The sequence below is a fragment of the Salvia hispanica genome, chromosome 4 (assembly GCF_023119035.1).
Source record: "Salvia hispanica cultivar TCC Black 2014 chromosome 4, UniMelb_Shisp_WGS_1.0, whole genome shotgun sequence".
Classification (NCBI taxonomy): Eukaryota; Viridiplantae; Streptophyta; class Magnoliopsida; order Lamiales; family Lamiaceae; genus Salvia; species Salvia hispanica.
The window spans coordinates 19775741-19794926 of NC_062968.1; the positions used below are offsets into that span (position 1 = coordinate 19775741).

Below are 19186 nucleotides of genomic sequence, written 5' to 3' on the forward strand. Positions count from 1 at the left end.
AATTTTTGGTTGTACAAAATTTGGTTGCATATACTTATTGTTTTGTAAGCCCAAAAACTCGACTAAATACCATGAAACCAAATGAAAAAATTATGCTGATTTGATCCACATCATCTCGCACGTGAGAGATGTCACCGAAGGAAGGGCATGGATTCTACATTTATTTGACTACTACTACTACTATAGTGGTTACTACATATTTCCTCCAACACACAAAAATATACACTTTTAATTGAACATGAAGTTTAACGCATAATTAATAAAGTAAAATAAATAAATCTTTTTTTTTTTTTTGAAATTTAATAGAGAATGAATCCCACTTTATTAAAGAGCAAAAAATTCTAAATTTAAAAAGTGCATATTATTATGGTACGAACTAAAATGAAAATGGTGCATCATCTCTAATGGATAAAGCGAGTAAAATGGAGTAGGAGTACTTTTCTTACCACCACATTAAACTTTCTTTTGCTTTTGAGTAATTTGACAATGTTTAAATAGAACTGATAATATTATATAAATACAGTAAATCATTATTTTTCTATTTTTATCTATTGATGTCAATTAATAAATCATTATTGGGGTGATTATTTACAATTCGTGCCTGTATAATTTCTTTCTTGATAGCATTAACTTGTCATTATTTATTCGTAATAACAATAACTATTAATATAATAAAGTGATGTTAGTAAATTATATAATTTGCTGCCGCTTTTGTGTTTATAGATATATTAGAGTATCCACTATAGTTGGCCGGGCCAAGTCACAAAATTTAGCCGGGCCACCAAAAAACTTGTCACACTATAGTGGACAAGCCCAAGCACCAAATTAATTATTTATTTCATTTTTTATATTTTATTTGAATTTAACTAGAAGAAAAATTATCGGACTATAATAATTATAAAAAAATATAAATTAATTAAAAAAAGTTGACAATTACAAGTAAATACTCCTCCGTCCGCAAATAGGAGTCTCATTTTTCCATTTTAGTTCGTCCACGAATAGGAGTCCTGGTTCACTTTTACCATAAATGGTAATAAGGTCTCACCTTCCACTAACTCATTCCACTCATATTTCATTTAAAACTAATATATACAAGTGGGACCTCTATTCCACTAACTTTTTTCCACCCATTTTTCTTAACATTTCTTAAAACTTGTGCCGCCCATGAATGGGACTCCTAATGACGGACGGATGGAGTATATTTATTGAAAATTTGAATTTTAATTATTTCCGTAATTAAGGTGTGAATTAAAACCACACTCTTTAATTAAAAAGTTGACCAATTTTAATTGGGATTTAGTTTTAGAGATGATTTATTTCCTAAATTAATGTCAAATTAATTATTTTTTGGAAACCATCCTCCCACTCTCTCTCACTCTCCATACTTCATCTTCTCCAAAATTCCTCTCCATAAAATTAGCACAAAATTGGAAAAAAAAATTAAAAAGAAAATTGAAAATAAGGAGAGCCGCGGCTCTTGACGCTGCAATAGGGGAGCCGTAGTCGAGCCGCCGGTGTGGCACTCTCGTGCGCACCCCCCTCCGCCACCAATCTCCATGGCTCTCCCTATAGGGAGCCGCGGCCGGGCCACGATCGAACCGCGGCTCTCCTACAGTGGACACTCTTATTATACGACTGGACAACATGGGAAAGTTGTGCTGTAGCCAAAAAAAATAGTTTCTTAATTATTTTCTCCTAAAACCTCTCACTTCAAAATACAGTCTCTGTACCTTATAAAATTTCACATAATTCAGACTTGAAAAGGACAAAATGTCAGCTAAAGGAAGATGGACCGATGCAACAACAACCTCCACAAAGTTCAGGTGATATTCTGTCCAATTGCATATTACATATCAACTACTAGTTCCAAAAATTAAAGTAAAATTTACATTATTGTGAAGAGCACGGGATTTAGAGACATAATGTCTACAAGATATAATACTCTTATGGCATTTTGACATAGATATATTTTTTATAATGACTACTTTATCCAATATCATATTAAATGGATACAAATCTAATTAAGGAATATTAAATCAAATTAAATATCTTTATCTAAATGCATATTTATTGATTTGATTAGAGATAAGCTACAATCATGCTCAAAACTTTTTATATGTTTACATGTCATTTTTTTCATGTTAATTTTATACTATATTATTTATTTAAAAATCATGAATTCAGATTATAAATTAGTTATTATAATGCATACTAAATTATTATTTAATAATAAAATAATTTGATAACTTCATATATTATTATTTTTTCAAATAAATTTTTATCTAACCAGTTGATAATTTAATTATGAGTTATTTTCTTTTTTTATGTTATACTTTCATAGCCGGTTAATTTTATTATTTTTTTTGTTAAATTTTTTGTTCAAATTTGAATTGTATGATTAAATAATAGTAGGTATTATGATGAATCATTTATTTGCGTTACCTTTTGTATTTTTGTATTAATTTTCTTAACTTTTATCACATGTAATATTCTTTTTATATTTTGATTGACAAGTACTAGTTAGACTTCGAATCTATAAAATTATGCTTAGAAAATTAACATTATAATGTTTCAAAAATAAGAAATTATTGTATTTTTTAATACAAAAATAATTGGATGAATCAACTTTTCTCATTTTAGATTATTTAATATATCATACATCAACTAATTATATTAAGAATTAAGAAAATTAAGAATCGTAAGCTCCATTAATAATATCCTTTTTTAGTTAGTAATTTTAATATAAGAAAATGAGAATATTTTGAATATATAGCTTTAAAATGTTAAATATAGGAGTATTAGTTATGAACATGTGATTTTTTTTGTTGAGTTGTAATTCCAGAAATAATAGTAAAAATGAAATGTAAAGAATTAATATTAAAATTTTAAACATTTTAAAATCAAAATTACGTAATCAATTAGTATTAAAATCAAAACTGCATCTCAAATAATTTTAAAATCAAAATTGCATACTCCAAATTTGTTGCTACATGATATAGTAAAATTTCAATATTTAATAAAGAAAAGTAAATACTTATGGTCAATACTAGCATTAACAATGATGTAAAAAAATAATAATTTAAAGTTATTTATATTTTGAAATATAATTTAATTTTTCTTGATACAGTAAATTTAGTTAAGAACTCTATATTTTACAAATAATCAAATTAACCTTATCAAGATCTTCATTAATACTTCCATATATAAATGCAGGGCAACAAAATAATATACAAAATTTTAAATTTAATTTAAAATTAAATGTAAAATAAAATTACTACTTTAACCTCGTTATGTCTTAAACATTATGTCTCCAAAACATTTTTCTATTATGAAATTTACATATCTCACAAGTCACAGTTATATACAACTACAAAATAAATATAGAACAAATTAAAACAGATGTCAATGACAAATACTCCCAATCATATTGCTACCAAATATTATTCCAAAATCGTTAAGTGCATCACTGCTGTGTCCAACTAAGCCGTAAACCCAATAATAAATACACAAAACAAAATCCACCATTCACACCTGCGCATATATAAACATCACAATCTCACACCACATTTTCCCCAAATTAAATTCCCAATCATGTCTCATTTTTTCACCATCCTCCTCCTCCACCTCATCGCCGCCGCCGCCGCCTCTTCATCCGAGACCGCCGCCCTCCGCGCCTTCAAATCCGCCGTGAAGCCCGCCTCCATCCCCCCTTCCTCCTGCCTCGCCACGTGGAACTTCTCCTTCGACCCCTGCGCCGCGCCGCGCGTGACCCACTTCACGTGCGGCGTCACGTGCGCCAACGGCCGAGTCGTCCAACTCACCCTCGACTCGCAGGGCTACTCAGGCACGCTCACCCCGCTCATCTCCCAACTCACCCAACTCGTCACCCTCGACGTCGGCGAGAACGCCTTCCACGGCCCCATCCCGGCCTCCATCGCCTCCCTCCCCAGCCTCCGCAACCTGATCCTCCGCGTCAATTCCTTCTCCGGCGCCCTCCCCCCCTCGATCGCCGCCGCCAAATCGCTCACCACCCTCGATCTCGCCCGCAATTCCATCTCCGGCGCCCTCCCCGACCTCAGCCCCCTCCAATCCCTTACCCGCCTCGACCTCAGCTACAACAAGCTCTCCGGCGCCCTCCCCCGCCTCCCCCCAAATCTCAACGAATTAGCCCTAAAATCCAACTCGCTCACCGGCCAACTCACCAAACCCTCCCTCTCCGAGTTGACTCACCTCATGGTGCTCGAGCTCGCCGAAAACTCCCTCTCCGGCGAGGCTCCGGCGTGGCTCTTCCTCCTCCCGTCGCTGCAGCAGATCGACCTCGCGAAGAACGGCATCACGAGCGTCTCCGTCGCCGCGCCGAGTTCCAACAGCGAGCTCGTGGCGGTGGATTTGAGCTACAATAAGATAGAGGGGAATTTGCCGGAGGAATTCGCCGATTACGCGGCGCTCCGGTCGCTGGCGCTGAGCTACAACAAGCTGAGGGGGCCGATCCCGTGGCAGTACAGCAGGAAGGGATCGTCGCTGCGGAGACTCTACCTGGACGGGAACTTCTTAAACGGCTCGCCGCCGCAGGGGCTGTTCGCCGGCGCCGGGCAGGTGTCGGGCAGCTTGGGAGACAACTGCCTGCGGAGGTGCCCGGCGGCGTCGGAGCTCTGCTTGAAATCGCAGAAACCGGCTTCGATTTGCCAGCAGGCCTATGGTGGGAAACCCAAACCCAAATCTTGAGTGCTGTCAGTCAATGTCTCCAGTTTTTTTATTTTTATTTTATTTTTGTTTTGTTTTATTTTATTTTGTCGAATTAGCATTGTAAAGTACGAGTGAGTTACACAGTGGACCATGAGTGTGTTAGAAAGGGAAGTGTATTTACTTATTTATATTCATTTGTTACTCCATAAATAAGACGATGGACAGCTAAGTAATGTATACTTTTTCTTTTTGGTTTAAGTCAATATTATATTAATTGTGGTACTGGATAGTCAATCTACGACGGGGGTTAGTGATAATGAAGTAATTGATTAAATACGACAACAGTCCAAGTGCACAGCACCTTTAAAGTACATGTGATTTTACTTTAATTTTTTTCTTAGGTTTGAGTTTGAAGAGGACATGCTACAGGCTGACGTCGTTACGTTAGCGTAATAACACCATCTCCAACCATTTACACCAAACTCAAACTCATTTTTGAGTATACAATGAGTTTGAGTTTGGTGTATGGTTGGAGAGGATTTCTACATGAAAACTCATTTGTAGAGTACGGTTGGAGATGGTCTAAGACATCATTATGATAAATTGAAAAAAAATCAGATGTGTTAAATTTTGGTATATTCTTCAATTTTAAAAATCGGCTAAAGAAATTATGAAGTTTTGGATTTGGTTACAATATTGTTTAATTGATCGCTAGTGATGAGCATGTATAAATACTGAAATATCTTAACCACTATAAGTAGAAGTTTTAATCAGCAACTAAACCAATTTTTTAAAACACAATTAGACTATCATTCGGCGGATTTTGAGAAACTAGCTAGGCTCATTTCTTCTTTGCCAATAGAAAACTAGAAATGCTATCAATAGGTGGCATCTACTCTAGCTATCAATTTCTTTTGAAGTTATACTTCAATGTTTTTAACCACAACTATACATCAAATATAATAGTGAGTGTATCATATAGTATTAGAAATGCAAAAGGCTTCGACCACTATGATGTAAGGGGAAAGTGGAAGTAGCCTCAAAATTCAAACCGTCGGTGATGCACATGTTGTATCTGATTTTTTATGATCCCCACAAACACTATCATATCACGAGTATGGGACCTTTTCTCCTACTCTTTATCACCATTAAATTAATATTCCACATGGTACTATATACTTGCAAAATCCATGTATTTCTCGGAACACAAAAATTGATTTTCCTTGTACTCCACACATACTATTTGTAATGTAATTGATCATGTGTATTATGTACATAATGGATGAGATTGTAAGATTTTGGGTGCATATTTGCTTTTGTTATGTAAAACAAAAGGTAGAAATATGACACTATAAATTAAGGGGTGTAGTTGGATAAATAACTCCATACTCCATTATTCACTTTTACTCTTCTTCTCACTCTATACCTTTTCTCTAGGTTTTTGTCTTTTGTTGGTTATTTTCTGTATTTTTTTAAATGTAAGGTTTTTAATTAAGTATGTTTTCTATAATTTATTTGTCTTGAATTTATTCTTATTCAACATTTTATCACATTTTAGTTGAGTGAAACAACTTTGAAATATACGAATTTTGATGATGTGGAAATGAAATAGAAAGTAATATAGACCCTTGATACTTCCATTGTAAGAAGATAAACCCTTAAAAATAAATGAGATAAAATGCTAATGTGGATTTAAGAGGACTCTTCTATAGTGAATGGTCATGCTTTTTGTAAAAATAGATTGAAGTAAAAAATAGATCGAATTTTGAATCTTTATCCAAATTTTATTTCAATTCAACTAAGTTCAATCAACTCAATTTTATTTAATCAATAAAGCTATACAACCAAACTGATGGTAGGAGTAGTAATTTGTGAAAGAGGTGATCACCCTAATCTTAGACTATCAGTCAAGTATTTCTGTGTATGTCAGGGAGAAGACTGGTTGTTGCATTTATTTCAAATTTATCCCCCAGCCAAACAAACCCTTCCGTCATTAGCATTTTTTTAAAAAAATATTCAGAGAATCAGGGATCTCCAAGTTTACAATGCAAAAAATAAGTACATATATTTCTCCAAGAACTAAATAAAATATATTAAAACCAATATACTAGTACTACTAGCATTTTATTCATAAAAAAGGAGAGATAATTGTATTCTTAATTAGTGTGGTTCAGAATATTCAAGTCTAAATAAAAATAACTTATTTTTTTTTTCACTATATCTGTTTCTCATTATGTTCTGGTTCAAAATATTCAAGTCTAAATAAAAATAACTCAATTTTTTTTTTCACTATATCTGTTTCTCATTATGTTCAGAATGTTCAAGTCTCACTTCATTTTTCTTATTTTTAATAATGAATCTCACGTTCTATTAACTCACTTTATTATAAAATTAATATAAAGATATGACTCGCATTTCACTAATTTTTTTACCCACTTTACTTATATATTTTTTAAAATCTATGTCAAATTAAAATGTAACATATAATAGGGACAGGATTGAGTTTTTTTTTTAGGCATGGAGTATTTAATTTTCTAGCAACCCCTCCTTCTTGCAACTATGTCTCTCCGAAACCAACTGTGTTGCCTCAACAAGCACTAGCAATCCCTCCTTGGATAGTGTAGTGGTTGATGTAAGTATACTAAAGAAAATAGGCTTATTAAGGCCTAAGATTTTCCAACTGAGTCAGAAAAGGAGATTTTTAAAAAATTAATAAATGTAACAAAAATTACATGGTTCCTCAACGTTTTGGATACAATTCACAAAATTTCCACGACGAGCAAATCCGATCATCTACTGCCAATACGGTGAATGTTTTTAAACAAATTAACTACAATATATCATTAATGTTTTTGTCCCTCATTGTTGAGTCATTTTCATATATAGTACTCCTTCAGCCTCATGTATAATTGCGAACTGTATCCAAAATTCATTGTTTTTTTAAGCAATATGTCCTTAATTATATATCATTCAAAAATTCATTGTTTTTTAAGCAATAGTCCTTAATTATAGTATATCAAGTTGTTAGGGTTAATTTGGTGGGACAGAGGAATTTTTTAATTACTTTGGTAGGGCAGATTTCTTACATAACTCGAACAAAGATATCCTTGTAGATATCAAAGCACATGCCCTTGTCCTTTTACCGATTGGAGTTGGTGCATATTTTTATATTACATGGTTCCCAAACTGATTTAAAACATCTCAAATTTGAATGGGCTAAAAGTGTAGTATGAAGCATCTAACCAAAAAATATAGATATGATGACATGAGAGAAAAATTACCCAAGTTGTGTATTCCTTGAATGAATTCTAATCAAATGAAAGATCTGATATGGATAACTCCCTCCGTCCAAAAAACAATAGTCTTATTTGTGGACAGTGCGAGTTCTAAGAGCATCTATAATGGCTTTAGGCCAGCTATAGGCTAGCCATAAACTCCTCATGTCACATCATCAGCATTAAAATTTCTCCTGCCACATCATCAGGACAAACAATTGGACAAGCAATAGGCTAGCCACAACAATAAAAAAAAAAACTAAATTTACGGAATTAAACACAAAATACGGAATTAAATTTACGACACATATACGGGAAAATTCATTAATTTCATTAAAATAAAAAAAGTACATTAATTAAAATAAATTACATAATAAAAAAAATACATAAAACAAAAAAAACTATCGCCGTGCAGTCCTCCACGCCCACAACTCTTCAATTAAATCCTTTTGGAGTTGTATATGAGCATCCATTTGGCGCATGTCGGCATGTGCCTGGAGGCGGCCGATTTCATCTTGAGGTACCCTCCTTCGTACGTTGGGGGTGGCCACGCCGTGGCTTGGACTGACTTCATCGTCATTGGCCCAACTAGTCAGTTGTACACCTTCATCTTTGACTATCATGTTGTGCATGATAATACAGGCGTATATTATAGAAGCAATGCAGTCGACATGCCACGAACACGTTGGACCCTTAACCTGCCGCCCATCGAGCCCGGAGCACACCAAATGCGCGCTCCACGTCCTTGCGCGCCGACTCCTGCCGTTCCGCAAAGTAGGCCTTCCTGTCCTCATTTGCGCATCTGATCGTCTTTACAAAGACGGGCCATCTAGGATATATCTCATCCGCCAAGTAGTAGCCCATATCATGCCGGTTGCCGTTGGCGACAAAACTGATGGTCGGACCGACGCCCTGACACTGCTCATTGAAAAGGGCGACGAGTTGAGGACGTTGAGGTCGTTGTTCGACCCGGCTACCCCAAAATACGCATGCCAAATCCACAGCCGATAATTAGCTACGACCTCGAGGATCATCGTGGTAGGGGTGTCGAAACGGGTACCCAAATCCGATTTTGCGGGTACTCGTACCCGAAAACTTCAATATTATACTACCCAATCCCGACCCGTATAGATAAACGGGTAACCCATACCCGCATCGGGTATCCCAAACCCGCAGTTGTGGGTACCCAAACCCGTAGGCATAATTTGAATTGTGTATTATGGAGTATTATTCAATGGTATTATGCTTTTTAGTTTTCGCTTATCATTAATGCTAGTCATCTAATACAATAATTTTATGTACATGTTTGAAATTCTAAAATGAATTTTGGGATTGTTGCTAGTTGCTACACTATGATTTTAGATTTGTATTATTTTTACTTTGTTGTATTTGCACAATTTTTAACTATGCACAAAAATGGTAATTTCTCATCTCTTAAATATAATATGATTACGTATGAAATATAATGCAAATCCAAATTTCAAATAAGCAAATATGATAGAAACATCACGCATGTTCAAAATTAAATCACCATTCAAAAGTTTAATATAAAATAAAAAATAATTCACTTTTATAAAAAGTCCAATATAAATAACTCCAACTAAAAGTGTAAATATTTTAAATCTCTAATCTAAAGACACTAAACTAATACTCCCTCCGTTTCGTCATAGTTGAGGTGAAACTTTTCGACACGGAGTTTTAGAAAGGAATATTGAGTGTGTTAATAGATAGAAAAAAAAAAAAGAGAGATGAAAAGGTAGGGAGAATAATGTATAAAGTAAATAAAACAAGAGAATAAGGTAAGAGAGAGTAAAGTAAGAAAGAGAAAAAAGGTTACCATACATAGAAATGACTCAACTATGAAGAAACTTCCCGAAATGAAAAAATGACTCAACTATGAAAAAACGGAGGGAGTAAAAATTTTACTTTCACCAATTAATTGGAAATAAAGTGTATCATTGGGGAGTATATATAGATTTGAAACTATTTAACTAAAATAAAATATTTGAAAACCTTAATCCTAAAAATAACGGGTATTACTGAAGGTGCTGGCAGCAGAAGCGCTCACATAAATCAATCACATAATAATCAGATATATTTAGCAGATTATTTAGACAAAACCTACTCGCGTAATTATCACATGTATCATGCTCATAACTTGAATTAATCATGCTTTAAGAATATTGAAACCTAAAACATGCTTTTCTATGGAGCAGAAAAATACCTAATTAATTCTCCAAAGAATTGAAGATGGCTAGCTTCTTCTCCACATGATGCTTTGAGTACTAGACCACAAATCTTCTCTCTGGTTCCCGAACCGTATCCCAATATCAGTGTGGGCTGATCTTACTAGAATACTAGGACTTAAATAAAGAAGACAGAAGAAATCCTTTTGGGAATAGGAGTGGAATTCGAAAATTCCTACAGCTGGGGAGGCTGAAATTTTCGAAAATTACAAATAATGAAATTGTGTTATTTATGTCTCCTTTATTCTCCTATTTATATTAAGTTCCTTTTGGGCCCAGACAGGGATCTATGGAAGGTTTTGGATATGGGCTCATCCAATTTACTTTTTACTAATTAAATTGAACCCACAATTTAATATAAGTTATAATTGGAATATTACGAGCAGCCACTACAGAAGTAATATTGAACTCTCCCCATCCAAATTCGAAATTACAAGTAATCCGGGTTTCCGTTTAACTTTCATTTCCCGCGCTTAAGATTAAAATGTCCATTAATTAATTAATGTCTGCTATTGACTTAATTAATTAACTTCTTATTAATTCCAAGAGTGGACTTAGCATGAAAAGCTTATTTATTATTCATAGAGTAATCAAACTCCAACTAGCTAGGTTCCGAATAATAAAACCTTGTTTCGCGCTCCTCTTGAGGACATTATCAAACGAGACTCTCCTCGTGCACAATTCAATATAATAGCAATCCCAGCACCGCTAGATATTGATCACCACTACCCAATATATCGGGATAATTGGGTTACGAAAAAATCCGCACCATTTGATAAGTCAAAGTAGTGCATAATCAATACCGTACGCTCAATGCTAACCTATATTGATTAAGAAACAAATATTATCCAGACCTCGCCTTTCAGTAGATAGCCCAAGGACAAGTCTTGCTGTTAGATCCGTTCAGTGCTATACCACACCAATGTCATCTTATTTCAGTAAGGCTTAGAAATATGCGGACTGACATTGCAACCTTTCTCGATGGATAGTCAAATTCCATCTAGGTTGTGAAATTCATCTTTTTCTTTGTTTAGGACTGACCGTGTTACCTTAAAGTGGACGACGCCCACAACCGGTCTACTAAAACAAAGACTTAGACTTTGTTAAGTGAACTTATACATTTAAACATGCATTAACATCCATTAAATGTAAAACATAACAAAATTATGACAAAAATAATCTGTTTTATTCCTTGGAAAATAAAATAAGAGTTTTACAGTATTCAATCACTCGAAACGTGATTTCTAGTATACAAACTCTAACAATTATCGGGTCTAGCGGGTATACTCGTGCAGGTAGCGGGTATACCCATACCCGCAAAAATTTAAAACAAACTACCCGATCCCGCCCCGTTTCCCATTGTCGTCGGGTAGTGGATACCCGCTACCCGACGGGTAGCGGGTCGGGTCGAGGGTTTCACGATACCCGCTACCCGTTTCGACACCCTTACATCGTGGGATTCTTTCCCTTGTAGCCGGTTGTGTAGAACCCCTTCCAGGCAGCGGGACAGTTCTTTCACTCCCAATGCATACAATCTATGCTGCCTAACATTCCCCGGGAACCCATGCTTCTCCCCGTGCATCTGCATCAGATCCTGACAGTCTACCGGGGCAGGGCTTCGAAGATACTGGTCCTTGAATATTCCAACGACGCCCTCACAGAAATACTTCGGACACTGCAGGGCAGTCGTCTCACCGATGTGGAGGTACTCGTCCCACATGTACGCGCGCCTCCGTAGGCCAACCGCCCGATAGCCGCAGTGCACTTTTGTATAGCCGTGTGGCCGGGTCCGCCCGCCGCGTCGTACCTGAACTGGAAACACAGGTATCGACGCTCTAAAGCGTCAACGATACGTATAAACAGCTCCCTGCGCATCCTAAAACGCCGTCTGAAATGGTTGGCCCAAACCGCGGCTCCGGAGCGAAGTAGTCGTCATATAGCCGCTGATGTGTAGCTTGGTGATCCCGATCAATTACTGCTCGGCGGTGGACAACGGGTCGAGGTCGAGGTACCAGCGACTGCAAGGCCCTTTGTAACAGCCGCTCTGCCTCGCGGGTCGTATAGGCCTCTAACACTTCCAACACTTGCCGTTCGAACTCCTCCTCGGCATCCCTACCTACCACCCGCGTTACTCATTTCGCGTTATTGCTCTTGTACAGAAATTAAGAGAGAGATAAAGATTGTTAAAACAAGTGGTGTAAATGAAAATGCCGTTCAAATCGCGTATATATAGTGTTTCAGATATTAAATTAAAAAAAAATGCACTGGCCGATCGCTCGCCGATCGCCAGCCTACAATGGCGGCGAGCGGATCGGCGAGCGCTTCGGCCAGCGCTCGGGAATTCTCTAGCCGATTCCACACTAGCTGCTTACAATGGTTCGGTGAACGGACCGGCCAGTGCCGGAAATCGGCTAGTTGGTCGCTCGCCGACCATTGTGGATACTCTAATACAAAATCAATAAAATAAAAGATAGAACGAGAAAATGTGGATAAAACAAGAAGTAAGAGAAAAAATAAGTTAAATTTGAAAGAGAAACTTTTCATTATTAAAAATAAATTTATTTTTTTAGACATTTTAAAATTGCAAAAATAAATTTGAGGTAGTAATATTGATTGCACGTGGAAGAACTCAAGCCAATACTACTTCAAAAGGAACATAATAAAAGGAGGCCACGTGCAATAAATATTAATTTATCGTACATATTGATAAGTGGACAAGTTTTAAGCCAATGCCTTGAACAATTTCAGTAGAATCTACATATAAAAAACTCTGTTGTTTAGTGAATTTGTAGACTGATTTTTTCAAATAAAAATGGCTATGTGATTAGATTACTTACGTAGTTAACTAAATACCTCGCTTTAATTATTTTGCAAACCTTTTTTGAAATGCTTCTCCATTTTCAACATTAGAAAAAATGTGTATTCCTTCTTTCACCACTCACAAATTTTTTTTTGTTAAATTTAAATCGTAAGTAAGTGATTTAAGCTCCATTAATTTAATTATTTTAAGACTAAAGTCCATTTTTGGTCCCTTACATTAAGTTTGTGATCTTTTGGTCCCAAACATATTGTTTTGGTCCAAAAAAGCCCTTTTCAGTTAAAGTTAACGGTCAAAGCGGTTGACCAACTTAATAATTTTATTATAATCTAATTAACTTAATTAACTTAATTAATTTAATATTAAATTTTATATAATATTTTTTTCCTTCAAATAAAAATTGATCAAATTAAAAAAAAAATTTACTTTGCTAATTTTTTCTATTATAAATATTAAAATATGCAAACTAATTAGCTTTCCATAAATCTATCACAAAGTTTTAGCGAATTAAGTGCATCGCAAGTATAATACGGAGATTATGTATGAATCAAATTCATATTGAAGATAGGCAAAACAAAAAAAGAAAGAAAAAAAAAACAAATTTTCTGCAAACAGAGGTAGCTAGAGCATTTTCGATGATAAGGACGATACATTCATTATAAGTTGTTTGTAGCAAAAAAATGGTAAATTAAAGGCATCAAAGCTCCCCTCTCAATAGCATCCTAGTTAGCATCTCCAAAAGTAAAATCCTTCAAATATTTGTTAGACCAACTGCACTCTCTTGACATTATATAGCACTGCCACCAGCATGTTTCCATACCCGAGCAGCTCCCCCAGCGGCATCTTCAGTTGCTTGAACGCCGGTGGCCCTTCCCGAGAGTTCACCGGCTGCTGGTGCACTTGAAGTTCCAGCCCGCCCACTTAAAGTTCCAGCCAACACACTTGAAGAAGTATGCTTATTGTACATATCAGCAACTGAACTTGTACATCGTGACCTGTTGTGACCCGGTTGATAACACAAGCTACAATGTTGTGGACGATTACGCCTACGCTTCTTCCCACATTCTGTGCATGATATAGATTAGCAATATTTTAATTAACTAGTGTAGGTAAGCAAGTTAGTAAGATTTGAATAGAAAAAGGTAACTACCTTGTGTATCTTTGGGGTTGCTAACTTCATCAACACGTTCTGATTCAAGAGGAATGAGTTGGGGACATTTCCTCTTGTTATGACCCTTTTCACCACGTTTACGACATGTGTAGTCAGACATCATTCCACTCCTAGACATCTTCTGCACTCCATTCGATAACTCACATATTTTAACTTTTCTTGTGTTCGCCTTTTTGTTGTTTATTTCCCTTAGTTCTTCAAATGTTTTTTGCCTTGCTCCTTTTGGACGGCCTGGAAGTTTGATGATTTCAGGTGGGACGACATCAGGCTTTGTCGTCTTAGGCCATAAGTCAGGACCTACAAAGGCATAAAACACAACATATTTACTTGATTAAGGAGTGGTTTTTGGTCGAGGAAAGCTGAGATTTTGTACCTTCAACCGGATAAATAATAGGTTGGTAAACCTTTTGAAAGCTTTCTTTTGAGTAACAAGTATCCACAAATTGATCCACCGTCTCACATGCCGTCTCTATGGCTGCAATTGCGTGACTACACGGGATCCCTGTGAGCATCCATCTCCTGCAACTACATGTTCTATCCCTCAAGTCAACCACAAATTGTTCATTCCACTTCGTATTCACTTGGTAAATCCAATCTCCAGCCTCCCGCACCATGCATTCGCCGGTCTTCTCTTTTAGTTTCTCAATTTTCTTCCTTATCTTTGGACCAAAACAGTCTTGTATCCTTGAAGCAAACTTCCTTCTTGTTGTGAATCTATCCATCATGTACATTTTATACACTCCAACATCCCATACAATGGCTTCTCTCAAGCAAATAGCAACACCCTATTTAAGCATTCAGAAATATTGTTCACGAGGATGTCACATTTTGCGTGATACTCAAAGAAAGCTCGACTCCAATTCTTCTTGTTGGTGTGTTCAATCAACCACTTGTATGCTCCCTCATTCATGTTCTTAATTTGTTCCATTTTTTTCTCGAAGCCGTGAATGTTACTTGATCTTGCTGCCTCCCAAACCTTATCTTTTAATTCGCTGCCAGGATATTGTTTTTTAAGGTTGTTGTGCATATGCCACACACACATTCGGTGTTCCGCATGCTCACAACAAATCTTAATTGCATTGATAAGTCCCTATGAAAATAAAATTAGGATATTTATCAATATGATCTTAAATATACCAACTATACAACAAAATATAAATAACAGTCATACCTTTTGTCTATCTGAGATAAAAGTCCACTTGCTGGAATCAATTATCTCCAAATCCTTTACCAAAAGCCTCACAAACCAACTCCATGTATCTGTATTCTCAATCTGTACAACGGCAAATGCAATGTGAAATATTTGGTCATTTGGATCCAAACCATTGGCTGTCAAGAGAATACCCTTTGCTTGTCCCTTGAGATGACACCCATCAAGTCCGACAATGCGTCTACAATGAAGTTTGAATGATGTCTTACAAGCTTCATATGCTATATAAATAGCCTTGAATTTTTGATTTCCGTCATCCAGTGGTTGGGTAGCTAACACCACAGTACTGCCCGGGTTTGACCTTAACAATTCTGCTTTGTAGTCATGCAATCTTTTGTATTGCTGTATCAAATCAGCTTCAATCAAAGAACGTGCATGTTTGATAGCACGTTTCGCCTTTCCTGAAGTGATTGTGATTCTCATGTCTTGATGCACCTTCTCAATGAATTGCCCAATGCTCATCCCAGGAAAAATGCGAATGTCTTCTTTATATTTTTTGCTAAGATATTTGGAATTAGCACATCCATGGTTTGAAGAAGAGCCACCACAAATGTGTTTATCCCTAAGACGTGCAACCTGCCAGTAACCATATGTATTCCTATTTCTGATTGAAACATACCATGGACATGCAACCCTATTCTTACCATGGAGCACAGATTTGCAAATTGCGATGCAACGTGCATTATCATTTTTCTTAAAACGTAATTTTTTACCCATCTTCACTCCTTGATGGCGGATCAGTTCGGTGAAATCTTGCTTTGAAGTAAATCGCAAACCAATTTCCCACTTGACATCATTGAGATCAATCGCCGGATTGTATCTTCGAGTTTTCACTCTATCGTCACCTTCTAAATCTTCCCCAGAACTTGGTGAATCGCTAGGAAGGTTCTCACTTGAACTTGAATCGCCTTCAGTTTCATCACATTTCCTTGTTTCCATCTCACTTACAAGCTTCTTCCAAGATTCCACCTGACTCTTCATTATTTCATCTTCATCATCATCAGTTAGATCATAATCACTATCTATAAATGGATGTTTTTCACTAGTATTCTTCTTTGTAGTAGCAACTGACTTCTTCTCCTTCACTTGTTTTTCATGTTCTTCGTCACCACTAGCCATATCCTCTTCCCCATCATTCACTTCCAATGCAGTTTCCTCTTCACCATCAGTCACTTCGACTTCCACTTCAGTTTCTATATCAACAGCAACAACTTCCTCTTGTGTTAGCTGGCTCACTAGCACGGCACCTTCTGCAACTTCATCACCATCATGTGCTGGTTCAAGTTCATTCACAACATATAAATCAACCACTCATTCTTTCAGTCCTATTTCTGACATCTCAATAGAAGATTGGTTGTCGAAAAGGCGCACCAACCCTTCATTCATATTCATCTTCGATTTTACAAAATAATACTCCAACCAAGTAGTATCAAGTCCTTTTTTTTCAAGCACGTCATCAACTTCTAGTTTGGACCATTTATCCGGATCACAATTGCTTATACACTCAACTAAACCGTTGTAATGCACCCGAGTTGTGAATTTGCCATCTGCATAATACAATGAATTAGTTCCACACAGTATTAAACATATACAAAGTAGTCCTAAACATGTAAGTACAGTGTTCAACTTAGTCCCTTTTGACCTGTCACATAAAAATCCAACCAAATCAACCAACATTCCATGGACTATACACTACTTTCTACTCATTCAAACAAAAAAAATTACAACATCATGTGGACCACTCTTATTTTCCCTAAAAAGATCATATTGATAAATTCCAAAGAAATAAATAAAGAATTGAAATTAAGTAGAGGTTTTGTTTCAGAAAAGCTACACAAATTTACTTGATAATACTATATTTACAGTAGTATAATAAATCAAATTCCAATATTGAACCCTAACCAATTGAACTGACCTGTGTTCAACAGCTGTAGAAGATTTGGCGAGGGAGGCCAATATCTCGGCGGAGGAGGATTTCGCAGAGCATAAGGATATCTCCACGGAGGAGGCTTTTGCGGCGGAGAATGATTTCGCGGTGGAGGAGAAGGAATTCGCGGCGGAGGAGAAGGATTTCGCAGAGCAGAAGGATATCTCCAAGGAGGAGGCTTTCGCGGCGGAGAACGATTTTGCGGTGGAGGAGAAGGATTTTGCGGCGGAGGATGAGGTTCGACGCCACCGCTACAGTTAAACCAGCCCTCCATGTTCAACGCCCTGGAGAAGACGATGGTAGAGATTTTTTGAATAGGGTGAAATTTTACTAAGTTAAAATTGGGGAATTTGGGGAAAGTGGGTGTGAATGGATCCGTATACTCTATTTCTTAAAAAATAAATTATCTTTTAATTTATATAATAATTAAGTTGATTAAGTTAATTAGATTATAATTAAATTATTAAGTTGGTCAATCGCTTTGACTGTTAACTTTAACTGAAAAGGGTTTTTTTGGACCAAAACAATATGTTTGGGACCAAAAGATCACAAACTTAATATAAAGGACCAAAAAGAATTTTAGAGCAAATGTAGGGGACCAAAAGTGGACTTTAGTCTTATTTTAATAAATCGATCAATATTATAGTCAAAACCTCCTAGTTAACTAATTTTACAAAATGGGCCAAATATTCTAATTCGTTTCTCAACTATTCAACAAATTAAATTAAAGAAGACTGCTTTCCTTTCGTCGAGACAAATTAAGTAGTATGAAATTTTATTTACGAACAATTTGAATCCTCTCTCTACCACAATGCAGAACTATCCCACTCTCACATCATGAAAATTTGAGACTAATTAATTAGGAGAAGTAAATAAGTTATTACTAATATTCTGGCGCATAAAAGGAAACACCTCATGCATTAATTACAGAACAACGGCTATAAATATTGTGGCTTGTTAGAACACAGCAACAGCAAAATTAAGAGCAACACGCGATGGAAAATCCGAAGAAAACTCTGGGGCGAAGGAAGATCGAAATAAAAAAATCGAGAAAAAAAGCAGCCTTCAAGTTGCCTTCACCAAGCGCCGCGGCGGGGTGTTTCGCAAAGCTTGCGGCGTCGAGATGCAGTCTCCGGCCGGGAAACTCTACTCCTTCGGCCAACCCTCCGAAATCGAGGCTCTGATCAACCGCGTGGCGGCGATCGGCGGTGAATTGGCGCAATTGATCAAGTCTTTGGAGGAATTTGAGGAATTACGCGCCACCATTGTCGTTTCAACAACTGATTGTAGCAGATGACTCTCTGGTCGCAGCAGATACTCGTTATTTTTGATGATCAAGATTGAACTTCAATCTTGGCTTTTCCAATTGATTATCAGAATTATGTGAATACATTCATCTACAACGTTAGGGTTTTTATGTTAATATAGATTAACATTGATGTTAGATTTTGTTGTTTTCATGCTTTTGATTCTTTAACAATTGTTGAATAGCTAGAAAAAATTGGCGGTTCTCGATCAAAATTGCATAAATCTCCCAAGCTACAACATTTTTACTACAACTCGATCAAAATAAAATAAAATTGAGTAAATAGATTTGGAATATGTTTATGTAATTAAGGCATGTTTCAAGGTGTTTGTATTAAGGCAAGTGTGTTTGTATTAAGGGAAGTTCCGGAAAGATCTTTACGTAATCTACAAATTTCCAAATTAAATTAGCTATGGCCTATGAACAAGAGTGGCGATAGTGTTTTAGATTTTTGATTATGTCATCAAGATTGGAAGCATTTAATGAATTTTGGTGCAAATTTTATGGAGTAGTACTGCACGGTATACGTAGAGAAAACTTCACTGTA

At 36.2% G+C, this 19186-nt stretch overlaps 1 protein-coding gene across 1 annotated transcript; it reads left to right on the top strand.

The window, feature by feature from the left end:
* The first annotated feature begins 3457 nt into the window (after positions 1-3457).
* On the top strand, positions 3458-4944 carry LOC125218010 (probable LRR receptor-like serine/threonine-protein kinase At4g36180). Its single transcript, XM_048119602.1, has one exon. It carries the CDS (start codon positions 3592-3594, stop codon positions 4723-4725), a length of 1134 nt encoding a protein of 377 aa, XP_047975559.1. The 5' UTR covers positions 3458-3591; the 3' UTR covers positions 4726-4944.
* Positions 4945-19186: the final 14242 nt, after the last annotated feature.